This window comes from Aspergillus pseudotamarii (genome assembly GCF_009193445.1).
Source record: "Aspergillus pseudotamarii strain CBS 117625 unplaced genomic scaffold BDV38scaffold_2, whole genome shotgun sequence".
Classification (NCBI taxonomy): domain Eukaryota; kingdom Fungi; phylum Ascomycota; class Eurotiomycetes; order Eurotiales; family Aspergillaceae; genus Aspergillus; species Aspergillus pseudotamarii.
The window spans coordinates 762,054-789,321 of record NW_022475016.1 but is presented as its reverse complement, the minus strand read 5'-3'; the positions used below and the strand labels follow the sequence as shown (position 1 = coordinate 789,321).

Below are 27,268 nucleotides of genomic sequence, written 5' to 3'. Positions count from 1 at the left end.
TGAAGAGAGACAGAGAGAGATGGTTAAACAGAGGGAAACATCCCATATGCAAACGGGAAGGGGAGACTTCAGCCAAAAAGCAACCCATGAACGGCTATTTAATAATAAAAACAATCATGATGATAAAATTACACCCACCTCGAGGCCAAGGGTCATGGCGGCCAACCGATAACCATGGATTCAAGAGATAAGACCGAACGGTCGCAGTGGGCGTCGGGAAGCGCCATTTATCGGCCCTCCGTTTGGTTCTACGAGCAGGACTCGAGGACGGATTAGCTGGGCAGGTCAGCACGGAATAGTATTGGACCAGCCAGAGGGAGGTGATAGAGCAAGGGACCTTAGTCGCTCAGGAGCTGTTTGCGGAGTAAGTTCATTGGCTTCCGCCCGATGGCGATGGTGAAGGCGAAATGAAGCATTGCTTGTGACTCTTGGACTCGAGGAGGAGATTCGAGCTTGGGCCGGTTATCATCCGCCTCTCAAGGGACGAACCTTGTCGAGACCGTGGGCTCGTATATGATCGATTGCTGCGGATTATTAGCGACGAATAGAGAGAGAGAGCAATGGAGATAATCCAAGCTGTTACCTTATCAGATAGTCGGGAGGATTTTGAAGGATTTCCATTGGTTAGTTCGCAGGCGACCCCGATCAAGCCCCTACATGAGAGAGAACATGACTCGTGCAACCAAAATGGATTGTAGGTTGTTAGGGTAGTATCCATTCTTCGATGGAAGTTGCCATTCGGTAGGATAATCCGTACGACAGAAAAAAGTCACGTCAGCTGTGCCTGGTCCACGTGGCGGTCTTGTGACATCTTTTCCCTCCTAAACCACAACAACACAGACCAGCCATACAATCGCAAATTAAATATATATAAACCACTAATTAATACATAATACATATCTGCGGTTGCTTGCTACGATCAGTGGCAAACCTACCCTCCGGCCTTCTTATCAGGACCCCCTGTTTCATACTACTTGTAGCAGCGAATACACATGTCCAGGGAGATAACCTTCTGGTGGTGGTTCCATTCGCGCCTCTTACGTATTTGCCGGTCTCTCCGGTCGGAAAATGATGATAAGGGAAGGTACAGAGTACATACTAGCGGATATTGGTATCAAGAAAACCATCCGTTCTATATTGCAAAGATAATGTAAAAGGCTAAGAAAATCTATCCCGAAAAGTAATAAAACAAAAAGAAAAAAAAAAAAAAAAAAAGAAAGAAAATGATATGACGGATTCGAGTTCTGATGCGATTATGCTCTCAACGACTGAACATCTACCCCCCTGAGAAGACCGTCCAGGACTACCCGCAATTCCTGCAGGAACCTAGTGACTTCTGCCTCTGTTCCTACTGTAACCCGCAGGCAACCTTCGCATCCGAGCTCCTTTCCGCGGAACCGTACCACAACGCCGCGTTTTTCCGCCATAGCTTCGTACGCACCTAAGGCAATCTTGTTGCTGGGCTTTCCGCCTTCACTGGTGGGCTTATCTAGGAGTTCAACGAGGAGGAAGTTCGACTCCTGCCCGCCAAGGAAGCGACCCACTCCCGGAATCTTGGGCAGTTCCTGCAGCAAGCGTTCGCGCTGAGTAATGATCTGTTCCCGATATTTCTTCATGACAGCCATGTTGTTAGGCGACAGAGCGGCCATAGCAAGTGCGCTAGTTGGGCTCGAGATGTTATAAGGGGCCTTCAGGCTGTTTAGCAGCAGGGCAATGGCAGGGCTGGTGAACGCAACTCCCAGCCGAATCCCGGCCAGGCCAAAGGCCTTGCTCAACGTCTGCATAACCACTAGGTTGGGCCAATCGTTGACCCACTCGGCGAGACTAGAGCCTTCGGGCGCAAAGTCGATGTATGCCTCATCCACAACGACCACACCATTCCATGTAGGGTGCTCCAGCACCTTCTGAATGTCGGACTTGCGGATCAAGTTGGCGGTAGGGTTACCTGGCGAGCAGATATACACCATCTTGATTGAGTCATCCGTGGACAGGGTCTCGAGGATCTTGTCCGGCTGCAGTTGGAAACCATTCTCGACATCCAGAGGCACCTTCACGATATCCACGTCATTGACTTGCGCACTAACACCATACATGCCATACGTAGGAGGGCAAGTAAGGATCTTGTCCTTTCCAGGTACGCAGAAACACCTCAACAGAGCATCGATGGCTTCGTCGGAGCCGACTCCCACGAAAAGATTCTCGGGGGTCAGGTCTTTTTGGCTGTGAATACGGGTATTGCGGAGATTGCAGAAAAGTTGTTTCAACTCAATTTGGTGTCTAATAATCCATCAATCCGGGTCAGATTGGACTGATTAGAGACCAGAGTATGAGTGAGTCACTTACGGGTCGGGATAGCGGTTCAACCCCAGAAAGTCGATGTCTGGCTTCGAAGAGCCAGTCGAATCTCCATTGACAGTGGATTCTTGCAGAGCGCCTTCCGAGTTCAGGGCAAGACCAGGACCGTAAGCGTTTTCGTTGGCATCGAGGAGGACGTTCGTTCCGTCATCTTTGTAGTCACTGACTCATTAGTTTCCATGACGTTGTTGCGGGGACCTGGAGAGCAAACACACTCTCTTGCACAGCGGTAGGGTTGCAATTGCAAGATATTCTTGCGTGCACATTTCGAGAGATCGAACGGTGATTGTCTTGCAGCCATTTTGGTGTGATATTGCTGAAGTGAAGAGGTTCCTTGCAAACCGAAGAAAGACTGGTGGGGGGGCTTCCTTTAAGTGGCGGGGGAAGATTATAGGCGGGGCGGGACCGGTCTCGGAAGTGTGACTCTTCAGGAACGGGTAGCTTAAAATTTAATGCCTTTCGGCAGTCAATGGCATGAATTGACTCAACATGCAAGTTTTGTATCGATACTGCCAATGAGCGATAGAATTGCTAGTGAAAATGTGCTAAATATGTACAGATTCAAACAATATATATATATCTATATATCCAAGTAATGACCTTGATTTTCTCGAAAAGCTGTAGTTTTCCTTTTTCGAGTCTGCTCTATGGTATATGGTTAAAGTTTATATATATTATAGATCAAGGGTACGCAAAACTTACTACTAGTACTAATTTACTGAAAAATTATCATTATCTGTCCAGGCTGTTCTTCATCTGTACAGATAGTTCAACGATAGCCAACTTCTATTCTTACAAACTTTGTTCAATTTAGGGCAAACGATACATTGCAACATAAAGCTTATAGGTAACCCGACATGAACTCCGTATACAGCCGATTGCATGCATAGATGGCCATCATTCAGAGCGCGACATTACGAATCGAGGATGGAAAGTTAGAAAACAGTAGAAATAGACAAGTCCTGGGAAGAAACTCAAAGCTTCCCCATGCCTGCGTTGTTCGGGACATTCGACTGAGCCTCGGTGGCAGAGGTGGCGGGCGCAATAGTAAGCCCTGAGAAGTCCGAGAAAAAGGAAGTATCTGTGTAAGAAGTAAGACTGCCGGAGTCGGAAACGGCATTGACTTCGCATGCACGACCAAGAGCCGATTCGCAGTCGCCAGCGGACGATGAGTCCGGTGTGTTGAAAAGACGGCCGGCGTAGTCTCCAACAATCGTGGACACACCGACCCAAGCATTTCCCTCGAAGATTCCCCTAGCAGCTGCCTCGCCGCCCTCCAGCGCATGGCCGTTGTTCTTCTCCCAGACATTGTTTACGGCATGCAAGAGAGTACCTCCACTCAAGGCTGGGCTACGGCCAGCGGTCATGTAGATATAATTGTTCTGCAGGGTAATCTGGTCTGCCTCACCTACCATCTCAAAGCCCCAGTAGGTATACCCGTCGCAGCCGGTCGAGTACGTAGTCTCGCCGTTGATGAAGTTGTTGGAGAGAGTGATACGAGTGTTGGTCTCGTATCCGAAGGTGTAGTGTTGCCGTCCAGTGCGAGCCGTCTAGGATCCTTATTAGCAAAGACGCTCTCTCATTCTGCTTCAAGAGGGACATACCGTGACATGATCAATCCAGATAAGGTCAGAGCCATCGAAATAGATAGCATCGCCACCCCAGACATACTCAGGGTTCAAGTCGGAAATCTCAATGTTTTGGACGATGATGTTCGACACGCCGTCTCTGAATCTCAGGCCTTTGCCTTTAATAACGCCCTTGTCTCCGTCTCCAAGGATCGTTTTGTCCGACGCAACATCTATCCCCGTTGTTCCAGCGGTGTACCAAGTTGCTTGCGAAGAAGGAGAATCTCCACAGTCGTCCTGGATAATCTTCTGACAGCCGTCTCCAGTTCCCCAGGAAGCACAAACCGTTCCACTAGTCGTGCCCTCCGACTCGGTGAAGTCATATTCTTTGTCAAGAACAATCACTCGTGGAGTATCATCGGTAAGCCATTCCTTCAGCTCATCGATATCGCTGGGAATCTGTGCTTCTGCATCACCACCGCCTGTCACCCCGGAAGCGAACCCTTCGGCTGCGCCAGAGACTGATACGGCTGCACTCAGCGGTGCTAGTCCCAAGAGGACAGCGGGAATGGTTGATGTGATCTTCATTGAGGCGGGAGAGAATGAAAAGTGGTTTCTCAAAATATGTATGTGAATTGACACTGAGAAAAATCCTAAGGGATCTCGCACTGCTTAAATAACCCGTTCATCCATTGTAACTAACCTTCATTTACAACGGACGTCTATCGATTCTAATTACCGAAGGACTTGAGATCGGCTCTTGTCTCTTCGGCACTATGATTTAGCATCATGCCTGAAACAGTTCTGACAACTGCGGATAATTCCACCTACGTCGCCGAAGGCCTATAAAATACCATTTGTTTCGCACATGCCCCGGAAAATAAGCGAACAGGCGATAATAAAGATCAGCAGAGAGCGTTTCCCCTTTGACTTTACATCCGAAATAGTCAAGGGACGGAATCCATTGCAGGTTTACACCCATCATCTGCGCATTAGTCACTCGGGCCAGTCACCTTGTTAGGCAGAGATCGACAAACTTGCATTCTATCCAAAACAATAAGAGCCGAGAACCTATGCACATTATGTGGGCGTGTCTTGGATATGGTGTCGCTTTAGAATCTTGGTAGTCAATATTTTTTGTTGAACAGAAATGGGGGCTCCGGATAAACTAGATCAGTAGAGTTTCGTTCATATGCGTTCCATTTGATGCAAGATCTGGTACACATTTGGGTCATAGATCCCTTTTCAAGCCATAAGACCTCCCTTCATCGGATTCCGCCAGTTAATTTCAGACGCAGCTGCTTAATATGAAAATGGAGCGTTATATACAGAGGAGCCAATTCCACCAGTCTTAATATAGTACGTAGTAGAACCTGCCACCAACAACTGTTTAGCTCACTAAACGTTGGACCGATCATTATGCTGTTGTTCATGTTTGCCTGAAGACTGAAGATTATTTTACCACCAATGAATGGTATGTACCATGGAGATCTATATTTTGGCACCTTGTGTCTTGGCTAATGCTGCATCTGTATAACTAGGAGAAGAAGAAGAAGAAGAAGAAGAAGAAGAAGAAGAAGAAGCCGTAGTAGTAAATTTATTCGGCTTTTCGTGGCCGTACTGCTATATATAGCCTTCCGAGCTAGTCTATCTTGAACGTAGTCATCTATGTACATTGTGATGTTTCTTGTCCCAGCTGTCCATACAGTATGGCTGAGCCAAAAGTGGCGAAATGGAAAGGGAAGGATGGGAAAACTCAAGCACAGATGTCAAATCAACACAACGCCTTGATATGCCTTGTATGATGTCTAGGGCCGCCTGTTGGCAAGCCATGCTTTAGTGATAGCTATGACACTAATGATAATTATCTATTCCTGCTTTGGCGCTTTCTCTATCGACTCCTCGCTCGGAGGGCTGGCATGTTTGCCTGAAGTCTTGTACTTATTTTGCTTTTCCCGTAGGTAGCGCCAAGTCCTGCCAATTCCGGAGGTGACTAGACCTTTGGCCGACTGGACAGTGCTGGGCCAGCGAATGGTCTTCGTGATCGAAGCTTGAACTTCCTGCTTCAGACTATCGTCACTTGCGATACGCTGCTCGAAGGGACCGCCTTGCCTCCGCCGTACTAATGCCTGGTCAGCATCGCTGCTTTCCTTCATCATTTTGTTGAAATCCCCGCGAGGTATTTGGAAGCGAGTTTGATACTGGAAGTACAGCTTCGCTCGGAATGCATCCGGAAGACGGCGGACCATATTACCACGCTTTACTGGGTCCATATCTTGGGTTAGCTTCACATTGGCATTGGGATCATCGATCCAATCGCCTTCGGTGCACCGTTTATCGTTGAACGTGACATTAGGTAGGGTTTCGATGAGCGGTGCATAGAGCCGCCGGAAGTTGGCCATCTGACCTGAAACAATGTTGTTAACCTTACGAGGATCCTCTGCCGGCAATGCCATGCGAAGGTCTCCCATGTAGCTCATTCCTGCAATGGTACTGTAGAGCTGGAACTCCGTGAACTCAGCCGGTAGGAGCAGTAATGCCACTCGGACGGCAGACAGCAGGTTCATTTGGTTTGCTAGCCGAACCTTGGGATGGTCACGCAGAATCTTAACCGGCTTCTGTAACCGCCCAGCAAGGTATAGTGTGTCCCATTGGCTGAGATCACGACATAACGTGTCGAGGTTGACAACGCCATATTTGATCAACGTGCCATTAACAGTGATATACGGGTTGAAGTAAACACCAGCGCCGAACCTATCTTGCGTTTGAGCGACAGCGTAAGACCCTAAAGATCCCAATCCAGAGTAATGGTCCCGATGTTGATGGAGGTTTAATGAATGCCAATGTTGGGAGTACGACACTCCGAAGATAAAATCAATCATCTTACCCTGACCTTGTTGCATGTTCTTGATCGCAGCCGGAGCAGACGGGTGACACTGGCCGGAGCCAGGAGCACTGCCGGACTGGGTGAAGACCCCCGAACCATAGGCGAATGCATATCGGATTGGTGCTCGGAATTGCCAAAGGATTTGCCGTAAGGCTTCTTTAAACTCTTGGTTGATGATCATGTGTTGATTGACACCAAAGTCTTTGGAAGGGAGCTCCGAGAATGCATCTATTGCCAGGTTCGCGTTATCTTCCCAGTCACCAGGGTCCGAGAGTCGTGAGCTGGTAGAGAACGATGCTGTAGACGATGAGGGAAGGAGAAGGTCATGCTCGCTCGAAGCAGATTGCGAGTTGAAACCCCCACGAGATACCGTACGGTTTCTAAGTGGATATGTTCCATTTAGAGCAGGGGCCGAGGTAGAATAGTGGGAGAACGAGCGCAGAGAATCAGGGACACGAGTGCATCGCGGAAGAGACGGGTGGATCGGGCGCAGACGCATGAATGAACCCGATCTGGAGTTTAACAGGAGGGCCTTTGAAGAGATCCATTAGCACTAGCCAATGCGTGCAGATTGGAAGCAAATATTGTCTTACAGTAACTTCGCGCATCGTCGCGGTTCCTCGAAAGGAAAAGAGGGACTTGCACAGCGAGGGCTGTAATTGTTGAATAACTCAATGACCATTGAACGTTACCGATTCACACCATGTTTTCCTGAAGGGGAGTTGAAGTAGAGTAAGGGCGGAGTTGACGAAACAATGAGATCGAACTGCAGATACTTTCCTGCGGGATCATTGCAGATTACCCAATGGCAGCCGGAAGGTCTGACGTACTCGCTCGGGGCTCGCTCGGCAGGTGTTCTCGGCCTTTCGAGATTACCCAGCGACCGCCAGCGCCACACCAGCAAGCCACATACTGCGTCACGTGGCGCCGTATCTCCGCGGGCGCGTTCCCGATGCTCGACCCAAACAAGACAGTAAACAGAGAGACTCTCAGTTTTTGTCCGTCCTCTCCCGTGAAATCGAGTACCTTTCGAAGGTTAACCCATATATACTGTGATCCTGGGCCCGCGACCACACCTGATGGTCCGCATATCTCCCGACAATGGCCGACGAAATGGAGACATTCGCTGCCCGCCTTGCCAGCTTTGATCTGGTATTGCACCCAGAGAAACGAAGAACATCGAGCGCAAAGGCCGTTAAACCCATTGCTTGGCCTCACCGCAGGCCATCTCCCGCCGAGGTATATAGCTTTGACTATCTGAATTATTTGCCCATCGGAAAACTGACCCCCGGTTATTGTAGTTGGCGCACGCAGGGTTCTACTACAATCCCTACGAAACAAATCCAGATAACACAACATGCTTTCTGTGCCACAGAGCGCTCGACGGATGGGAGGAGGAAGACAATCCAATCACGGAACATCTTAAGCATGCGAATGATTGCGGCTGGGCCGTTATGATGGATATTCAGCAACACAGCTCAAACCCCGCTGAGATAGAGGATCCCACAAGTGACAAGATAAGAGAGGCGAGATTGGCCACCTTTGGCACTTCATGGCCCCATGATGGGAAACGCGGTTGGGTGTGTCAGTCAGAAAAGGTATGATGCCTTGCCGTAACTTCTCTGGACTCAATTTGACGACGGTCCTGTGCCAGATGGTCGACGGAGGGTGGTATTTTTGCCCCACTGAAGAGAGCAATGACCTAGCAAGCTGTGCATACTGCAAATTGTCCCTGGATGGGTGGGAACCCAAGGACGATCCCTTGTGAGTGTCTATCGCTCCTTCCTTTCTGTATCATAACTAACCTCTCCAGCGATGAACATTACCGTCGTTCCGCGGACTGTTCGTTTTTCGTCTTTGCTCAACCCTCTGGTAAGAAAGGCAAAGGCTCACGTTCGAAAAAAGCACGTACCTCCAAGGCATCTCGTCTCTCAACCCAATCAACTGCTTCAGAAGCTATCTCGGAACTTGACGATCCCATGGACCGGAGCACGACCTCCCAGCCAGCTGCCAAGGCAAAAGGAACCAAAAAGTCATCCAAGACAAAATCAAAGAGTGTGAAGACCAAGAAGGAAGACGCGGCGGAGACCGACAGCCAGATGGATATTGATACTGCCGACTATAGCCAGCCCGAGCCCCCCAAGACAAAACGAGCCACGCGTGGAAAGAAGAGGACAAGTGACCAAGTAGAAAGAGAAGAATCCAATGTGATTGAGACGGAAAACTTTGAGGAAGCCGAACCACCCACTAAAAAGCGGGCCACAAAGGCGCGAGACAGCACTCAACGCGACAGCAATCAAAACGATGAAGTCAACGTGGATACACAGCCAGAAGAGAGTATCCCAGAGGATGAGCCCAAGAAAGGTCGCGCAACTACTAAAAAGAAAGCATCGTCGAAGAGCCGAAAAGCCTCTAGCGGTTCATCTACGTCTAAAACCGCTTCACAATCTCGCGTGCCTAATGACAACGAGCTTGACGCAGCTCTTATGGCCGACTTAGAACAGCCTGAACTTGAAGAACAAAGTCTGGAGGTCGTGCAGAAGCCATCAAAGAAGTCTAAGTCCAAGAAGAAACAGAAGACCACCCCAGAGCCGCAGGAGGTGGTCGAACATGCCGATGAGGAAGAGACCCAGACAGGCAAAGCATTGCCTGAAGAGCCTGAAGAGCCTATCTCTAGGCAAGTAGCGCCAGAGGATAAACTGAGCCATGTGAAATCAATGCGCAGGCCAAGGGGCTCTAACGTCTCCGAGCCAGAGCCGGAGCTTGTCATAGAGAAACTACCGAAGACACGGAAGCGGTCGGGAGCAGATGAAACGTTAACAGATGAAATGAACCCGAGGGTTCACGAGTCGTTCGTTTCGGTGGAGATCCCAGCTAGAGTTCCTACTCCCGTAAAGCAGCCCAAAGCTGAACCACCCACCAAAAGTGAACCTAACGACAAGGATCTCAAGAAGAAGACTAAGCAGAGGACCTCCACGGAAAAGACCAAGAAATCAAAGAAAACTAGCAAAACAGAGGCTCTTGAGCGCGAGGAAACTCCTGCTCAGCAGGAGTTGGATCCCAAACACAGCCCCCAGGTCTCTTCAACCGAGCATGACGTTCCTGAGCAGAGGAAACCACAAGAGCCGCAAGAACAAGAAGTCGAGCAACCTTCCACACGGCACAGATCATCCAGAGTGCCTCCAAAAACGGCAGAGAGATATAGCGACATTCCCGAGGAGAAACAATTTGCGAAGACACTTGCGGGATCGCGGAGCTCAGATAACCATAGAATGTCAGACTCTGCCGACCAAGGCAATATCTCGCCTCTTCCTACCTCGAAGAGCACACCGTCCTTATCTCCGCAGTCCTCCGATGCTGAGAACCAGCCACCGTCTCTAAAGCCTTCTGCAACGCGATCCTATGTAGGATCGCCATCCAAACAACAGACAGTACGAGTTCCCTTAGCACCCAACACTCCTTCGCCATCGAAGCGTAACACCAATGCCGGGGGCCTCCGCACGACCCACCCGTGGAGCCCTATTGATATTGATGAGATCCTCCTCGCTGGAAACAGCGACAAAGAGAATGTTGATTTGAGTTCAGCACTGAATAACGTGAAGGGTGATTTGACAAGTCCAGAGAAAAAGATGTCTGTCGAAGAATGGATTAAATGGCACGCCAAGAACGGGGAGGAGAAGTTGAGGCAAGAATGCGAGAGGCTAGTCGGGCAATTCGAGAGAGAGGGTGCCCGTGCCATGCAGGTATTGGAGGGAATTGAATGCATTGATTGATTTTGGATTTGGGTTAATGGGATTTGGCTGGCTGGGAGGAGTTAAGGCATGGGATATGGGCGTTGGATATTCATTTTATTGTTCATGACCGGTACAAAGTATTATATTATTTTCATGCAATTTCGCTAAATAGCAGCGCGATATATGAACGTCTGTTTCTTGATTTGTTATTCAACCGAAGGACTATAACATGCCCAAATACAACCCAGAACGCCGAGGGTATACTGCAACTGTTGTCGACCATAAAGCACCCATCCATATACAAGCCAGCTCATCCCAAAACGAACCAAGGGAATGCATTCATGCGATAATCCCCAACCGACCCTCCCAGCTGTCTTCTTCCTGCTTGATTCCATCTCCACCCTTCCGCCGCTTCTCATTCCTCTTCCTCCTCTTCTCCTCTCGCTCCTTAGCCTCCTGCTCCTCCCTCTCCTGAAGCCTAGCCCCAAGATCAAGCTGCCAAGCCCTCCGTTCCTCCTCCTCTCGCACCCGTTTTTCATGCGCAAGCAACCGTAACCGCTGCCGCACATCCTCAACAGTAGCCCTCGTCACTTCACCGCTCTGCCCCGTCGCAATCAAATGCTGCTTACTATTCAAATGCTCCACAAGCTGCAAGTTATCCTTGAAGGTAAGATCACAGTCCCCACAGTAGAAACCGGCTCCCCGGCCTCTCTTGCCCACCGCCGACCCAGCAGACACAATCGTTGTCTTGCCCACCATCGACGCCACATCTAGTCGCTGTTTTCGGGACGTCGTGGCCTCCAACGAGCTGTAGTCGACCGGTGCGTGCCATTTTTTCCCGAGTAGTTTGGCTTCATAGCGTGCTTTGGATTCTTCTTTGCGTTTGCTTTCTTCGTCTGCGGCTTTTTTGGCGTATTCTTCTCGGTCCCAGGTTTTGCGGAACGCCGTGTCGGATGTCGCTGCGGTTGGTTTAGACATTTTTATTTTTTGATATTCTTTGTTTTGGGGGTGTTGGTTGTGCGAATCTTGGGTGAGAGTAGAAGATTGTGATAGGTGTAACTAGTATTCAGATGGGTTGGTTTTCATTTAGATCATCGAGGTTAGATATGATATGGATGGCAAAACTATCCAAAGGAAGCAAGCGGTGAGAAAGAGCCATATCATGTGACCTATCTAGTTCTTGGACTACTTTCCTGTTTGGGGATAGCGAAAGCATGCCACCATCCAAATGCAGTTTAGGCTCCTATCTTACCTATTCTACGAGCTCACCATCTCGATATACTCCAGCGCAGATATACAACTTGATCAGGGCTAGAAATATTTTCCTAGCTGCTATGCTTCTGGATCATGAATACGAGCTACCTCAACCTCGTTTCTCCAGCTTCTTGCCAATCTGGCTGAACTCATCCCGCCACTTACCAACCCTATCCTCCTGCTCGAAGGGATCCTTATTGATCCATTCCAGGTCAATATGTATTTCCTTGGACAGGGTAATAGTTCCCTCAACTGGTTCTCTAAGACCTTCCAATAGTCCGGGCCCAGCTGCTGATACATCCTTTGGATCGTCCCACACCTTGACCTTATATTTCTTGTCGGGCTGGAAGAAGAAACATGTCGGCAGCTCACTTTTGGACGCTGGGAAGGGCTGCATGGAAGCTTCGGGAACTTCTGTGAAAGCGAGAATAGCGCCCTTTTCAGTATGTCCTTGACTGAGCGAAGAGGCCAGTTTATCGTCCAGTTTCACATTGCCAGCTGAGAAGGTAGCATTGGGTGCTTGTAGGAGCATGTGTGCGATGTGCCATTGCTTCCCAGAGCCGTAGAGGTAGAACGGCATGTAATCTTCGGGATAGTCGGCTTCTCGGTTGGCGGAGTTAAGAGGACGGCTCTTGATCACACGTTTCAATGTCACGGGCGTGGAAGTGCGGACCGGGCCACTAGGGTATTTGTTAGATTTATGACTGTAGGTAACATGCTAGAGGTGTGTTGCACTCACCCATGGTGTGTGTATATGGTCCCTTTGAAGCTCACACGGCTGCCCCGCTCGCATTCACTCACCACTTGTTGGAGGTCAATCTCTACGGATGATTTGAGGAAAATAGGATCCTCAGGGTTGGATTCCCGGATTTCAATATAGTCTGACTTGGCGTGGTCTTCAACCTCCACGGCCAGAATGATCTGTTGTCGATGTTTGCCCAAATGGAATGATGGTTGATAGACCAAGAAAATCTCGTCCGTCCCCTGCATTACAAACCGGTGGATAGCCGGGCCTCTTGCATTACGCTTGCGGCACAGTCTCACTCCGTCCTCGACTACTGAACGGAAGTAGTCTACCATCGTACTGATAAAGTCGTTGTCGGTGGGGAATGGACTCATGACAACATTTCTTAGCACAAAGAGAGGGCGATCGCACTGTGGAAGACCGAGCCTTCTCTTAAACTCCTTGGCACACTTGCCATAAAGCTCGTTAGTGAATTCAGTCGACGTCAGGTAGAACGGGATCTTGGTGGGATCCTGATCTGGCGAGCAAATAGACAGGCGCTCAACGACGTGTCTTGTGAGGTAGTTGGCTTCTTCTAGGTCAGTGTTCCAGGTTCTGTCCTTGTCATCATACCGCCAGTTGAGTGCAAAGGCGTTGATGTTCAGGTCTGAACCAAGGCCCCGGAGAAGTGTCATGAGCTTTTCCTCTGTGGGTTTGCCTGCATCACTCTCAACGATCTCACGATTGTTTTTTGGGAGAATTTCGCGACGGATTCGATCCTTTTCCTCTTCTATTGCTTGCTCGTTGAGGGGGTCCTTCCATTCGGAGGGAAGTTTGTGGAATGGAACGCACATGAAATAGTCATCGTCTTTTGTGGTCATGGCGGCCCAGTGAGCAGAGAGCTGGTATATATTAGCCTTATATGAATTACCGGCTACTTGTGGAAGTAAATGCCTACCCTGGTACATGTGAAAGATACCTCACTGAGCAGAGCACCATATCCTTGGGGATTGAGCCCGATACACTTGTTGGAGAGCCAGATGGACATGGCTGCAGCACCGGGCTTACTGCTTGCTGTCAGTTCCTGGAGCTGCCACGTAAACTAAATCCTATGAACGCACCTGCCCTCGACACCGTAGATTCCCATCCCGGTCTCAGAGCCCTGAGAGAGCACCGGAGCGGTCCAGGTGACGAGATATCTCATTCTTCCATCGCGGTACACTAGACTCCCTCCGGGGTACGGAATATAGCCTGCCTTATGTGGATCCACGGTGATTGAATCCGCGTATTTAAGCGCAAGAAGATCTTCTTGAGTTTCCAGCTTCAAGCTCAAGTCTGGAACAAAGCCCTCTGCGCCACCATCAAAACCATCCTCCGGATTGCTCACACTTGGTCCCCGTGGCAGGTCATACAGATTTCGTGGAAGCATTGTGGCAAAGTAGCCTCCCCACGCGGCGTCAGCATGGACGAGGAATGACAGACCTTTCGACTGGAAGCGCTGACGCATAGCTAGAATAGCACTCAACCGATCAACAGCGCCTTCTTCAGTTGAGCCCATGATAGCCACCACAGCATAAACCGCCTGGCCCTCATCAAGACACCGTTGTAGGCGTTCTTGAAGCGCGTCGAGGTTAATACGCGCGGCATCATCGACCTCAATGCCCTCAAATGCATCCGACCCAAGACCAGCAATTGCTGTGGCTGTTAGTGACTCCTCATATTAATTAAGCCAAGATCTGGAATCACTCACCTCCACCCTTGGGCCAAGAGTAGTGTCTAGTATTGGAGAGGAAACACTTAATGGGTTGCTTAACCTCGAATTCTCTTTCCAGAATGTCTTTCCCCGTTGACTGTATGTTGAAATGCTGCAAGGCAGACTCGACAAACTTGGGCGAGATGCCGAACTGTTCATGCAACTCCTGTGGCAGATCTAGCACCGTCTTTGGTCTTAAATTGAGCAGCTCCCACGTAGACAGATCCGTGAATAGCTTTCGTTCACCTTTACAGGTGGTGACCATAAATCTGTCAGCCACGAAGTTTAACGGACCTTTCCTCTCCTTTCCATCTATAACAACGGTCCCACACATGGCTTTACGAAGTGCCAAAGGATAAAACTTCAGATTCCTAGCCACCCAGATGGACTCAAGATTGGCCACAGTCCCACCACAAGTAACGTGGCCCCAACCAGTAGGCACATCCTTTCTCGACGGATCAATATTATACCCAAACAAATGGCACAGCTGCTCCCCCACCTCCATTTCTGCCACCGTCGTCAGAGGACTAGCCTCCAGCGCAACATTATTCGGATTATAAATCATAGTCATGAAATAACCCAGAAGCGCAGGCATGCTCAGATCAGTGCACATATGAGCCTGATAACGAGGATTCCAAAAGGGTATAGAATGGGAGCCCATCAACTTGGCAGCCTTTTTCACTGCATGAGCGAAGTTCCGTGTAATGCGCTGGAATTCCTCGGAGTTTTGGATGCTGGATGTGATGAATTTCTGGAGCTAGTGAGCTTTGGCCTGGTGCCGTGCATTTGTCCAGGGAGGAAACAAGTACCTGGTCGCCTTCGAATTTGTATTTCTTGCGGGCATCTTCTAGCTCTTGGAGGATTGTGGATATGTTATCCTTGAAGTATCCCATATTTTCGGCCTGCGGCCCTATGAAATAGGAGCTGATGGCTTGGTGGGTGAGGTCACCATGGTCAGACATTGTGAAGGTGGGTTGCTATCGCGAAGTATACAGACAGGGCTGGATGGCAAGGACGGTGCTGAACCGGTAAGAGTGAATTTCCTAGATGGCTGCCCAGTACTACTTATAATGCTCTTGCACGCTTTCAGCCAACTGATCTTTTCTTTGCAGGCCTTTTATATAGGCTGCAATCATACGGTGTGGAAAAGTCATGATCAGTAGCATTAATGATCAGCATCGGGTTGCTGCAAACGGACCAGCGATCACAGTTCTCGAGGTCTGCAAAAAACCCCGGTCAATGCAACCTCTCTACTGGTAGTTGCAGACCCCTAGCTACTAACCTAATACAGTAAATGCGTTAGCTAATAAGATCGCTTTTTACTTGCAATTCCCTCCGTTAGGTGGAAGGCGAAAGGCTGGCTGCGGTCGTTGCAACAACTATCGGGGGTTTTCAGTAGTGTACTAGTGAGGAGATGCTTGCAGGGAGCTCGTGTCATGTTGATGGCGCTCATACATCCAATCATGTAACGATGTTACATCACTTTATGTTCACTTATGCATAGGATGACTTTTATCTCTCCTTACAGTGGCATCGGATATACGCCGGGATGTGGGTGTGGGGCGAATTGTGAGAGAATGTAAGCAGGTATGTGTTGTCTTAATGTGTGGACCTGATGCCCTCGACACCTACTGACTGACACCCAGCTATTCCTCAAAAGGCTTACGCACGGATTAGAGAGGAGTCACTTCATGAAACTAACCATATGTCAGTTTCTCACAGGAACATTTCCTTGATTTCGAAGTGGGCCCGCTGAGATTTTATCAAGGGCATGGCTGAATGACAGCTACGCTGCGGGGTATTTTTTTTACCGGGTTTAGGGAATATATATTTATTTTTGTTTTCACGTATAGACAAGGATTCATGAATCCTGCATACAGGATCAGTTCAGCTCTTGGCAGGCTAGGAGCTCGTGCTCCTCATTCACAAGGACATGTATCTAATTCTGCGCTCTTATCCGCATAGCCCATGTAAAAGACACCACTTTGGAACAATCCACGGAATAAGTAATTAATGAGTACGTCGAAGGTACCGGGATTTCAAGACTGGTTATATTCTCAGCTCTATTCATGTAGAAAGCCTTCATGCACCGTTGTGTGAACCTTCTCTTGCTGCTTCTGAATTCGTGGCTTGTGCCGGGTTGTTCCTTATCTTCAAGTGTAAATTGCAGAGATTACCTTCAGGGACAGGCCCGAATATAGCTCGTTTATATGGTTTATTTCTCTCTTCTCCCGGGCCCTCCGCCGTTGGGGATGGAATGTACATGTCGGGGTTGGGTCATTGTAGCCGGTCAGCATCAGCGGGCATATCGATGCGAGCAGCAATCTTATTGCTTGATGACGAGAAGAGCAGTGGCTGCAAGGCTATAGATTCAACGACTAACTTATGCGCATCTCAGACGTATAAAGATCTTGGGAAGAATCCATCGTGCTCCGAAATCATAGCCAGTTTGTGCAAACCCGTTCAGAGTTACTATTCTCTGGTCAGGTATCAATCTAGATAGATAAGTAAGTCGCAGAGACTAAGCTCATTTGACAGTACAAATGTTGGGGCGAAAAGAGATATAAAAAATCAAAATCAAAATACAAAAAATACATGGGCTAATAATTCCATCAGGAGGTAGGAATGATTCGGTTAAGATTAAAATGTATTATGTACCTAAATATGCCAAACACGTCCCAACCGAGGTCGTTAATGTAAATCTTAGGCCCATTGCCACTCTTCCAGGACCTTAACCGTAAGGCCAGGAAAGCTGACTAGTAACTTACTGAACCGAGTCAATGAATCCAGAAGTTTTGAGCATTACTGATTAACTGGTTGATCGGTGCTTAGATTTAAGCCTGGTTATACATTAGCGGCTATAAACATTTTATTTTCTTTTTATTTTTTTCGTTCTAGGAATGTCCTGCGGCTTGCACATCTCCAGCGTAGTTGGGAAAATTACCTTCGTATGTCTGGATTGCTGACTCTATATCGTTCTGCATGCCCTTGAGTGTGTCGCTCCCGGAGCAAAAAAGAGAGTTGTCAATAATGCCGAGCAGGAAATTCTATAAAGCATACGGTCAGTCGCAAGGACCATGGACAGAGCACCATACAATGGGATATATAAGGGGGACGAGAAACACATACATCAATAAAATCGTCAAGAGTGTGTAGGAAGTCCACAAGAATGAACTACTCAGGCCTAGGGAGTTCCCGGAGAAGCTCCATTTTCCTAACGAGGATATGGATAAAAGCCATGTTAACTGGATGGAACTACCTCGGGCAGTAGACTGTCAGTATCTTTTACCAATAACGTTGGTAGTCGGGGCAACCTACCGTACGTAAGGTGTTGCAAATCACGCTTTGATCTGCATCGTCGAAAAGAATGTGGCCTAGTCCTTCAAGAGTGGAGTGATGGGGAATCTCAGCGACGAGATCCTTTGTGCTGCTAAGAATAGCCTGGATTGATGTCAATGCATATTCAAACAGTACAGCCATATACTAAACGAACCTGGCCTATTTTAACAGGGTCCTGAGTGTTCAGGAGGACACTGCTCAGGTTTCTGGCACTCTCCGTAAGGAAGTCAAGCTTTTGTATAACGTCAGTGCCGCTAATGTCCTGGGCATACACCGGGGTGGAGGCTGCCAAGAGGGCAGTAAGGGCAGAGATCTTGAACCGCATTGTGAATCAGGTTGTCAAAGTAAAGGTACTGGGAATAGAAGGAGTAGGAAAAGTATGTATGAATGAATGAAGGTATAGGGGGGGATGATGGGGTGGGCAAACCGGACAGAGCAAGCCCGCGTTTCGACAGCATCTCATAATGGGTCTCTGGGTGAACAACATGGGGCAAATGCGACAGACAGTCGGTAAGGAGTAGGACAACAATCTGCGCCCAGAGTCTAAAGATATGTTTTCTGGACTATTCGCAAAAGTCAACGTCGGCTGCTGGTCGGGCATTAACTGGGAGAAGGTCCGACGAATATCAACATGATGAACTGGTAGCTCATCAACGATTTGGCATGTTTAATGGTTATTGTCTTTCAGCTTATTGCTTGGATCAAGTCCAGCATAATAAGTGGCATCTGGCCTGCAGAGAAGGCGTACCGCTGGGGTACCATGTCCGCTGCCATTGCAATCGAGGAAGCTGTTTTTTCTTCGTCACTTTGCAGCGTATACTCATAGACATATTTGGCTGATGAAATCTCATGTATATACCCAAAGTGCAGAGGATAGTAGATAAGGGTCGTGTTGAGGTCGTCTTCATTGTTGTCCGAGTAGAGGTCGCGCAGGGTATAGTCGAGTGTGATGAGAAGTGCCGGGTTCATTTGGCTGTCTATTCTGTAAGTTGTACCTGAAGAGTTCGTCCGGTATTAGGAGGAGAGAGAACCTTCTACCTATCTTTTTTTTAGCACTTGTCTGTGTGTTGCTTACCTGATTTCCCTGGAAGATCCTGCCTCAAGACTACGGGTTAGGGATTTATGAAGACTAGAAATACACTAGTATATCTGGTAATCTTGAGAATGATACTGGTGTCCCATGGCAAGCCTTTCTGGACAGTTTTCTCACATATAACAAATAGTACATATGTAGAGATGTATGGGGAGATTTCCAAGACACTTAGGGAACCTTCTTCGGCGTGATGTCGGACCCACCAGCTAGGAAAATGATCCGTTAAGTAGTAAAGGTAACTGTGATATTACCGTTGCCAGTAGAGCTCACAGTTTGTAGTGGTCTGGTAGTATCACGGTCTTCCTTCAACAGAGATATGTTCGAAGTCGCCGCAAGAGAAGGATGCTCGGAAGGCTCTGGTTGGTATGTTTTCCTAAGCATAATAATTATTGCTCCATAAACTCTAATTAGAGTTAAAAATAATATACCATTTAAATTGCCTAAGGTTTCGGTAAATCCAAATCACTTCAACTGTAAAACGCTACAACGTTGGCTCTACCGTACCTGAATTTAGCAGTAAGACATTGCTGTTATTTCTATACCCACATACTCTAGCTCAATCCAAGCTAGCCAAATATAAATCTCACTCCTGAACTCTCAAATGTTGTCATAGCTCGACTGTGGCAGTGCTCCGCCTCCGCCATGCTCGAGAGCCTCGTCTGACGCATCACCGCAACCCTGCCGACGATCATTAGATTTAAACCTCTAAAACAATCACCAAAGGCTAAAGATAAAAAGCCTCGTATTCCCCCGAAACCTCCACACCACGTACATAAGCTATTTTTATACCAGCCACGGTGGCCTGTTTCAACCCGGATCCCATTAGGCAACCAACAACAACCCCGTATCCGCAACCAACCCTATTTGAACCGCGGATCCCTTACCAAACACCCTCATATCAATACCAACAACACCAACCTCAACATCCAACCTACCCGGCAACGAACAATGGACGAAATCCCACCCCCAAACCCCCATAAACAACCCCAAAAGCCAACCTTCACAGCCCTCCCCACAGAGCTCCACCTCCACATCTCAACCTACCTCCCCTATCCAGATGCCCTAGCCCTAAAACACACCTCCCGCCACTTCTACGCCCTCGTCTACACCGGCGTCCACCTCAAAGTCGACTGGCTGGTTGAGCGTTTCGAGCAAAAACTCGAATGTCCCATGGAGAAGTGCTCATTCCGGACCGACGAGGCGTTTTGTAATCTGCGTATTCGTCGAATCATGGAGCGCAGGCGACGCCATCTGGAGTGTCGGCGGCAGGTTGGGGGGTGTTTGGTGGTTTCGGGGAGGACTTGTCAGGGGGATTTGGTGCCGGCGTGGTTGAAGAGGAAGGGGGGGTTGAGTGGTGTTGTTTTGGGAGTTGGGAATGAGGTTTTGGTTCTTGGGATGTTGTTTTTGGGGGTTTATTTGCTTTGGGGTTGGTGTTTGGGTGAGTTTTCTCCCCGTTTCTTTTCCCTGGGTTGGTTGTTTTGGGTGGAAGGGCTGATCTTTATAGGTGGTTTCTTTCGTAATTGCCTTTCTGGCGTATAAGACGGTTGTGGATATGCTTGCGAATTGGGATATTAAGGTCTAGGCTTTTCGTCCTGCCGTTCAATCGTGATCCAGGTATACGGAAGCTTTGGCTACACGCGATTGCATCGACAACTTGCGACATTTATTTCCTTGTCGGCAACACAGCGATGCACATAATGAGGATATGGACTTGCGTTTAGTTTCTTTGGGTTCAATCATGACCATGGCACAGATATATATATATATATATATACGAAACTAATGTATAATGATAATTATCTCGTGATAAATCTAGGGTGCCGGGAGAAGAGGGCTCAGTGTATACAGATTTCAATAGTCTTATCATAATAGTGCCGGAGTTCGGTTTCCGGGATAATATTCTAATCAGGTATGATCAAAATTAGTCCACTTCTACACAGCCCGTCTTCAACACTATATAACTTCAGAAGATGATGTACTGGTCGATCGATCCTCCAAACTCCAGCATGTCCAAGAAATCCAAATCATCGTTCCCGATCATACACGTCTCCGAATCCGCTAATATATCTAGTTCAGGTCCCCGGAGAGTTACCGCAACACGCGGCTCCAGAACTTCATCGATGATCCCCGAAAATATTTTACTAGCGCGGTGAAATAGCTCCTGATTCACCAGACCCGGTCGGGACATTGACTCTAGATGCGAGATGAAAACGCTTAGATGGCGAATCAAGACGGATCGCGAGCCTTGATAAGGGATTGGTCTGCCGGTGCGAGCTTGCTTCTGAAGCGCCTTAATTAGGACAGCCGCACTGGGGAAGCCGTAGAGAAGATTCTTTTGGTTGACTTTTAGTTAGGCCCGTTTACAAGGTGTCTGGAAAGGGGGTACGAACGGTCCATATGAAATCCGGTCGAAGGTCAACCATATCCTCTCGCATGGCGCAGAAATCTAAAACGGTCGACAAAATGGTTGAGCTCACGTCGAGTAAAGCTGAATAGGCGTCGGGGTCCTGCTGAACAAGAAGCCTTTGAATGAGAAAGTCGTTGTACAGGTAAGCTAAGTATGATACAATAAGCATCATACAGATGGTGTTTGAAATGTTCTCATCCCGAGAATCTGGGCTGTAGTGTAATTGTTTCGGCAGTGAATCCCAAGTTTGATGACAACGCGCGGAGATATCCCTGTTCACCACGCAACCGAATTCTATGAGCTTGGATTAATAAAGGGAAGAAATATGCAGCGACTCACCTCAGCTTTTCGGCCGTCCTATGGTTTTGGGTCTCTAAAGAGACTTCTAGAATCTCCTCACGGAAGGTAGTGACTAGGAACCGTTGCCGAAGAAAGGTAGATCGGTGAAGGCTGCCTTGTGTATTCCATCCATCGCTGTCCAAGTCCTGCACTGCTAGCTCAATCTCCGACTGACCAGCCTTCAATAAGCTATCATCCAGATCAAGGGGCAGTCGACAGTCTGAATGTCTTAATGAGATCCTCGGTGGTCTGCCCAGGAATGTTGCAATGCTCTTGTCGAGTTGATAAGTCGCTGCAAAGAGCCTCCGGCGAGTCTCGACTAAGAATGTCGGTAGAGAGCTAGACTGTTGGGAGTCTCTATGCAGCCCTAGCTCGAATATATGGGTTGACAGGTCCCCGAGCCTGCGCCACTTTGCGGAGCCTGTTGCATGATCAGCAAGCATTCTCTAATTTTCTTATTACTGCCAGCGTGTTAGGTGCTTTACTCACTAGTATCGCCATGGGCCACCTTGGACAATAACAGAATTTCATACAGCATCCATATTGTAAGGTCATTGACTGGGGCGATGAGCTTACAAACCTGGAGGACCTCATCACTAGCCGCCAACATTTTCCGAGAAAACCGCTCACGAGCTGCCATTCCATCGAACTGAGGGAATTTATCATGAGCCAGGCCGAAAAGACTGAGCCGGCCTGCTATCGCATAGAAAACTCCTAAGATCTCTAGGCGTAAATTAGGCCCGGTAAAAAGCTCATGGAACTGACTTCCTGTCATAATCGATGGTACATGGAGCACATGTTTTGTGTTTTGAAGAACCCGCGCGACTTGTTCTGGTGGGCTTTTATGCAATTGGGCTGCATCAATCACAGTCTGTATTGAGGGTAGGGCGTTAAGGAGTAGAGATGGTATGACGGCTGCCTTGCTTAGCTTGTAGTATTCGCAGACTAGTTGATCAATGGTTGGGAAATCTTGTAAGCATCGTAGTATTTCTGCTGTCCTCTGTACCCAGTACAAAGGCAAGTCGGATGGGAATGCCGTTGTTGCGTCGTCTTGTGACAGTTGATCGCTGGGGCTAGAAACAAATTCGTGGTCCTCTTCCAATGCCGCGACAAAGCTGGTTGGACCCAAGTAGCCAGTGGGCAATGAGCGAGTAGTGACCAGCATGTTGAATCCGTCGTCTAATCGTGGCCCCAGTTCTTCGGTATTCGAAAATGTCGAAACCGGCGTGGATACTGGCCTGGCACGCAACGGCCGAGGATCCGAGTCATCCTGCTCCGGAGTTGAAGAAGGAGGAGAATGTGTTTGTCCTGACCCCGATGAGATCGTTTTTACAGTGATAGTTTTTGATCTTTGCGTCAACGGTGCTGGATGATAGAAGCAACTGGCCGTCCGGAGTTTCTTCTGACAACGAGAACAGACCGGGAGGCGATGATCACAACGGACTTTTTCCTTGCGGCAGGGTTCGCAGGAGGCGGGTTTTCCATTGCGACGACGTGAGTTCATCTCTTATTTTCTATTTATTACCTGTGACTACTTTGAGTATAACAGTCGAACGAAGCAAAGAAAGCAAGATTGAAGAGAGGGGGCTGACATATTACATTGTTAGGGCTATTCTCGGCGTTCGGAATTCATCCATCGGTGTTCGGAGTGTAGGATACAAGCTGTATACTGCAGAACAGCACTAATATTTTAGCACTATATATCTAAGATTAGTAATCCCAAGGGCCTCTGGCGCAACGGTAGCGCGTTTGACTCCAGATCAAAAGGTTATCCGTTCAAATCGGGTGGGGCTCACACCACATCTTTTCGTTTTTTTTTACTCCTTTTCTTTATAATAATACCTCGTCATCATAATTTACCCTGTCATAGTGTTAAAATTGTCTACTCAACCATACACTCTTTAGTAATCAATGTATCCTTTTATGAACCAACATCAATGTTCATTCTACAGTACCAGCATAAATTCTATGATTCAACCTACCATGGGCTCTGAGCGAGTATACGGATTTCGAACGGACCAATCAGAAGGCTGAGATTTCTGTTCAGAACTTGGAATACTAAATGAAACCAAACAATAACGAACCTGTTAGATTCTGTACTGAATACCATGACTGACACATTGTTTGGCGATCTTTGGTCAATCGGCTCTTGTGCGGTGTCTATATAGTTGATCGGGTTCCCCGAACACGCTCGGTAGTTGTGTACGTTATAGATAACTTTAGAAATACACGTTCATACTATATCCTATGGCCCAAACCATGCGCATCTATTGGGATTGGTAGACGCTTCTCAGAGTTCAAAGGATTCATGCTTAACATATTAAGATTTAGCTTCGGCACAGACCAGGGCTAAGGACATAGCTGCTTACCTCCTTTAACAGAGAGGAATCCTTGCATCGTCCCTTGTACTGATGTCCTGACTTGACATTACAGCACAGTTTGTAAATGCGATCGTTCTCACCAGGGGGTAGTACATAGTAGGTGTTGTCCCAGGTGTCATCGCGATCGTAACAGCAGGATTTCGAGAATAGTCGATCATCCCGATTGCTATCGTGAGCCACAGATGGTTCCGGTAGTGGCTCCAATACTGAGGCTGAGAGCGATGAGGAAGAGCTTCATAGTGGTTAAAAGTAGATTACTTGAAAACTTCTCGAAAATAAATGTGGTTATACAGAAGGATTACATGGCTCTCTACGAACATATATAGTAAACACTGTGAGATCTGCTTCTCATCCTACTTAGCCGTTGGCCTGCAACGTTCCATGCTCAACTGGGTTGGTGACAGAACCTCTATGTATGTCTGCGACTGTGGCCGGCTTATGTTTATGACAGATAGACGCATAGATCAAGAGAAAACATCCCTACTTGGCTCTATGGCGATCCATTGTAGTAAGGTAGCTGATGATCAGTGGCAGGCAACTTTCAATATATAGACAACAAACACAAGATATAATGCAGTTAGAGGAACCATAAGCTGTCATTCAGCTAAGCCACCATATGAGGAGAGCTATTAAACTGCTGGTCCAAACAAGAGAGCTTCTCCAAAACTCTTGAGGGGCATGGACTATGGATGACAACATGTCGACAGTGGGGTTCGCTCTGGCCACCCCGCAGTGCCGATCAAGAGGAGATTCAGCTCGCCACAAACACGACCCGTTCATTAAATACATGAAATTTTAACTTGACGTCAGTTTCAGATATCTTATTCATTATTAAAAGCCCAAAAAGGATTCCTGCATGGGTGTGGTCTGCGAGGTGAAGGACGAGGCAACGGATCATAACGCCAACACCACCAGAGGTATAGTTTAGGTACGGCCCGGGGCCAGAAGCTGCCTACGCTAAGAAGTTGCGCTATCTCCCTTGCCACCAATTAAATTAAGAACCGCGAAATTGGTGAAGCACACATAGGATAGATTCCGGTGTCTGGAATGTAACGTGAACCATCCCTTCAGCTCGTTAGCTTACCCCTCAGATATAGGGTCAATCAACAAGCATTCATCCAAATAACAGTAGATGACCCGAGTCTTGTGTACGTAGCTGGCTACTTATTATACTCCGTACAGCTGGTGTCACCTATCAGGGCTGGCAAATTTTTACCGCAGAATGATTATGTAAATTTATCGTAGAGAGGTTGTCCAGAGGATAGGATCAGTATAATCCAGCTCTGCCCCAGATCGGCGGACAACTTTCCTTCTCAATGAATTTAAACTGCCACGTATGCTACCAACGCATAGAACCAGAGGGGTTGAAATATTACCCGACCTGCGCTCAGCCTGTCAAGAAGACATAGCGTATCGGATATCTTCATACAGTTGTGATATCATAGCGTAATACGAAGATCTTACGCCTACACCACAGACAATGAGTGAGCCAGGATGGTGCTTGCTGCATGAGATCCATCAATTCCTTAACCCCAAATGCCGGAATTGGAAATGAAGATCCATTCATGCAGATTTCAGCTACTGCATGTATTTATTAAAAAGGCAAGAGAGGACTGAGCGTAGATTGTGCTATGTGATAGTGATCTACATGGCAATCTATTACAAAGTGAAAAATATAATGGTATGACTTGATTAAGGAATGGAAGATATAAATTCACCCATCTGGCATTGACAGGATAGTTGTAAGAGTCCTTCCCAGACTAGACATCGGAAGTCATTGAGAATTTCCTTTCTAGATATTCCCAAAAATGACGGGTACAGCTCCAGAAGGTATTCCAAATTCGAATTTCAAAGTACTAACATTTGGATTTAGTGTCTTCGGAGATTGGCAATGATGAGCCCATATTATCCATCCGGATATATGACCACGCTTTGAAGACGTTCAAGCCCTTTTACACGGGACATATTCCCGGATCATACAGAGAAAAGACACTTTCGGATCTACGATGGTATTTGATCATAAATGAGAAGCTCCAAAAAGAATAGTAAGCTTCACATACCCACAGGCTCGAAGCAAAGCGCTCGAATGAGGCTCACCCAACTCTTGAATAGTGCGAATAGCGATATCTGTGCCGAAGATGGAAGTACTGTTGAAAATAGCATGACCTTAAAGAAATATTGGAATTTGAGTAAGGAGACTACTGTGAGTATTGTGCATCTACATTTAGCTATTTCTTCAATTCTGGTTGAACTTACTGAATTGGTCTAGGGTCATCACAGCATAAACTTCAAACGGAGCACAATTCGATCGGATCTGACTGAAAAAATGTCTACTTTCCTTGAGCAGCCTCTGGACCTGACCTTGGTAGAAAAGCTTACAGATCCTATATTTCCGGACTGAAGGGCTAACACGATCTTAGACTGAGCGGACAAATAATGTGTCTAGACCAGAACTACAACACCTTGTGAGTAGCTTCGCTGCCTCTAGCTGGCAGGCCAAAGAAGGTAAACCCAGCGAGATGTGAGTGAACCTAATTATCGGGAGACCCATAAGGTTGTAAATCGAGGGCTTAGAGGTGCTAACACATTTTCAGCTACCCGGCGGATATGACAGAAAGGCAATGGGCTGTTGTGATGCGGAACAACGACATACTGAGTGGTAAAGTCCTTGAATTTGGGAAGGGAAAAGAGGGTAGCGTGGAGATTATTGGTGTGAGGCGCGCCCGCTACCAAGGCGAGTATCAGTCGCATATTGCTATTGGGGTGACATAGCTAATATGTGATTTGCAGCATTCGCTCTGAAGCAAAGAGAAGTTCCAGAATATAGGGCTGCTACCGCTCCTCCAACAAACCCTAAGAGTGTGGCCTCTGGAGGAAGTATGAATCAGCAGGTACAACTTTGAACCCATGTCCCCTTTTCTAAAGTAATTTCACTAATATGTTCCAAGCTCTTATTCCAAATCCCAAGGTTCCAAATCTATGACCGGGCAACTGTTGATGTTCTTGAGACTAAGAAGTCCTTGGATGACGCGCTGGTACAAAATGCATTTGATCAAACAACAATCCAAGCTTCCCTGTGAGTACAGCACAGCAGGCTCACTCTTGTGTAAATGAATCTGCTAATTTGATTGTCCATAATAGAGGTGGTGGATTTATGGGTGTCAGTGTTGGCGTCAAGGCTGGCTTCAACCAAGCCAATTCAAATGCCTCTTCCATCGCTAAAGCTAAAGATGAAGATTATATGCATATTTCCTATAACGTGAGTGCATAGTATATCGATTTATTGCAAGCAGTTATTAACCCTCTGCTCAGTTTCCACGTGTCGAACTTTTTCTTGACAATGAAGATCTAGAACTGACCAAGGAGTGTGAACTTGAAATACGAAAGCTTGAACAAGACAGAACAGAAGAAGCTTTAGATAAGTTCTGTCGGAA

The 27,268-nt window shown here is 47.6% G+C and overlaps 10 protein-coding genes and 1 non-coding gene across 11 annotated transcripts; 3 read left to right on the top strand and 8 right to left on the bottom strand.

The window, feature by feature from the left end:
• Positions 1-271: 271 nt before the first annotated feature.
• BDV38DRAFT_66553 (uncharacterized protein) lies at positions 272-811 on the bottom strand. Its single transcript, XM_032063732.1, has one exon. The coding sequence runs from the start codon at positions 716-718 to the stop codon at positions 371-373; it is 348 nt and encodes a 115-aa protein (XP_031919440.1). The 5' UTR covers positions 719-811; the 3' UTR covers positions 272-370.
• A 381-nt stretch (positions 812-1,192) lies between these two features.
• BDV38DRAFT_66533 (histidinol-phosphate transaminase) lies at positions 1,193-2,764 on the bottom strand. The gene is made up of 3 exons (XM_032063730.1): positions 2,571-2,764; positions 2,344-2,517; positions 1,193-2,277 (listed from the first exon to the last, which is right to left on the bottom strand). Exons 1-3 carry the CDS (start codon positions 2,654-2,656, stop codon positions 1,254-1,256), a joined length of 1,284 nt encoding a protein of 427 aa, XP_031919439.1. The 5' UTR covers positions 2,657-2,764; the 3' UTR covers positions 1,193-1,253.
• A 485-nt stretch (positions 2,765-3,249) lies between these two features.
• BDV38DRAFT_66531 (polysaccharide lyase family 1 protein) lies at positions 3,250-4,894 on the bottom strand. The gene is made up of 3 exons (XM_032063729.1): positions 4,778-4,894; positions 3,960-4,687; positions 3,250-3,905 (listed from the first exon to the last, which is right to left on the bottom strand). The coding sequence occupies exons 2-3, from the start codon at positions 4,509-4,511 to the stop codon at positions 3,330-3,332; spliced, it is 1,128 nt and encodes a 375-aa protein (XP_031919438.1). The 5' UTR covers positions 4,512-4,687; positions 4,778-4,894; the 3' UTR covers positions 3,250-3,329.
• Positions 4,895-5,465: 571 nt separating this feature from the next.
• Positions 5,466-7,591, bottom strand: BDV38DRAFT_233559 (phosphatidate cytidylyltransferase). Its single transcript, XM_032053141.1, has one exon. The coding sequence runs from the start codon at positions 7,307-7,309 to the stop codon at positions 5,792-5,794; it is 1,518 nt and encodes a 505-aa protein (XP_031919437.1). The 5' UTR covers positions 7,310-7,591; the 3' UTR covers positions 5,466-5,791.
• Positions 7,592-7,822: 231 nt separating this feature from the next.
• Positions 7,823-10,733, top strand: BDV38DRAFT_66504 (uncharacterized protein). Its single transcript, XM_032063728.1, has 4 exons — positions 7,823-8,049; positions 8,112-8,408; positions 8,465-8,574; positions 8,624-10,733. Exons 1-4 carry the CDS (start codon positions 7,912-7,914, stop codon positions 10,581-10,583), a joined length of 2,505 nt encoding a protein of 834 aa, XP_031919436.1. The 5' UTR covers positions 7,823-7,911; the 3' UTR covers positions 10,584-10,733.
• BDV38DRAFT_66502 (U4/U6-U5 snRNP complex subunit SNU23) lies at positions 10,734-11,814 on the bottom strand. The gene has a single exon (XM_032063727.1). The coding sequence runs from the start codon at positions 11,520-11,522 to the stop codon at positions 10,884-10,886; it is 639 nt and encodes a 212-aa protein (XP_031919435.1). The 5' UTR covers positions 11,523-11,814; the 3' UTR covers positions 10,734-10,883.
• Positions 11,815-11,907: 93 nt separating this feature from the next.
• BDV38DRAFT_267309 (pyridoxal phosphate-dependent decarboxylase family protein) lies at positions 11,908-15,237 on the bottom strand (the record flags this gene model as incomplete). Its single annotated transcript, XM_032056565.1, has 6 exons — positions 11,908-12,478; positions 12,538-13,424; positions 13,481-13,589; positions 13,644-14,217; positions 14,273-15,026; positions 15,085-15,237. The coding sequence occupies 6 exons, from the start codon at positions 15,235-15,237 to the stop codon at positions 11,908-11,910; spliced, it is 3,048 nt and encodes a 1,015-aa protein (XP_031919434.1).
• Positions 15,238-17,449: 2,212 nt separating this feature from the next.
• On the bottom strand, positions 17,450-17,939 carry BDV38DRAFT_277395 (uncharacterized protein; the record flags this gene model as incomplete). Its single annotated transcript, XM_032058474.1, has 3 exons — positions 17,450-17,530; positions 17,594-17,716; positions 17,769-17,939. 3 exons carry the CDS (start codon positions 17,937-17,939, stop codon positions 17,450-17,452), a joined length of 375 nt encoding a protein of 124 aa, XP_031919433.1.
• A 1,519-nt stretch (positions 17,940-19,458) lies between these two features.
• Positions 19,459-20,583, top strand: BDV38DRAFT_233550 (uncharacterized protein). Its single transcript, XM_032053140.1, has 2 exons — positions 19,459-20,145; positions 20,212-20,583. The coding sequence occupies exons 1-2, from the start codon at positions 19,656-19,658 to the stop codon at positions 20,244-20,246; spliced, it is 525 nt and encodes a 174-aa protein (XP_031919432.1). The 5' UTR covers positions 19,459-19,655; the 3' UTR covers positions 20,247-20,583.
• An 87-nt stretch (positions 20,584-20,670) lies between these two features.
• Positions 20,671-22,938, bottom strand: BDV38DRAFT_277393 (fungal specific transcription factor domain-containing protein; the record flags this gene model as incomplete). The annotated part of the gene is made up of 5 exons (XM_032058473.1): positions 20,671-21,039; positions 21,098-21,386; positions 21,454-21,874; positions 21,943-22,761; positions 22,815-22,938. 5 exons carry the CDS (start codon positions 22,936-22,938, stop codon positions 20,671-20,673), a joined length of 2,022 nt encoding a protein of 673 aa, XP_031919431.1.
• Positions 22,939-23,176: 238 nt separating this feature from the next.
• BDV38DRAFT_t19 lies at positions 23,177-23,248 on the top strand. The gene has a single exon. It is a non-coding gene; the product is annotated as a tRNA-Trp (tRNA).
• The last annotated feature ends 4,020 nt before the right edge of the window (positions 23,249-27,268 follow it).

Bases quoted from the DNA above. Each gene is read 5' to 3' on its own strand.
- BDV38DRAFT_66553 (XM_032063732.1), bottom strand. From the start codon at position 718: ATGGATACTACCCTAACAACCTACAATCCATTTTGGTTGCACGAGTCA.
- BDV38DRAFT_66533 (XM_032063730.1), bottom strand. From the start codon at position 2,656: ATGGCTGCAAGACAATCACCGTTCGATCTCTCGAAATGTGCACGCAAG. The intron at 2,518-2,570 runs GTGTGTTTGCTC...CTAATGAGTCAG, and splicing joins CCCTACCGCTGTGCAAGAGA to TGACTACAAAGATGACGGAA. The intron at 2,278-2,343 runs GTAAGTGACTCA...ATGGATTATTAG, and splicing joins TTGAACCGCTATCCCGACCC to ACACCAAATTGAGTTGAAAC.
- BDV38DRAFT_66531 (XM_032063729.1), bottom strand. From the start codon at position 4,511: ATGAAGATCACATCAACCATTCCCGCTGTCCTCTTGGGACTAGCACCG. The intron at 3,906-3,959 runs GTATGTCCCTCT...TAAGGATCCTAG, and splicing joins TCTGGATTGATCATGTCACG to ACGGCTCGCACTGGACGGCA.
- BDV38DRAFT_233559 (XM_032053141.1), bottom strand. From the start codon at position 7,309: ATGCGTCTGCGCCCGATCCACCCGTCTCTTCCGCGATGCACTCGTGTC.
- BDV38DRAFT_66504 (XM_032063728.1), top strand. From the start codon at position 7,912: ATGGCCGACGAAATGGAGACATTCGCTGCCCGCCTTGCCAGCTTTGAT. The intron at 8,050-8,111 runs GTATATAGCTTT...CGGTTATTGTAG, and splicing joins GCAGGCCATCTCCCGCCGAG to TTGGCGCACGCAGGGTTCTA. The intron at 8,575-8,623 runs GTGAGTGTCTAT...TAACCTCTCCAG, and splicing joins GAACCCAAGGACGATCCCTT to CGATGAACATTACCGTCGTT.
- BDV38DRAFT_66502 (XM_032063727.1), bottom strand. From the start codon at position 11,522: ATGTCTAAACCAACCGCAGCGACATCCGACACGGCGTTCCGCAAAACC.
- BDV38DRAFT_233550 (XM_032053140.1), top strand. From the start codon at position 19,656: ATGGACGAAATCCCACCCCCAAACCCCCATAAACAACCCCAAAAGCCA. The intron at 20,146-20,211 runs GTGAGTTTTCTC...TGATCTTTATAG, and splicing joins GCTTTGGGGTTGGTGTTTGG to GTGGTTTCTTTCGTAATTGC.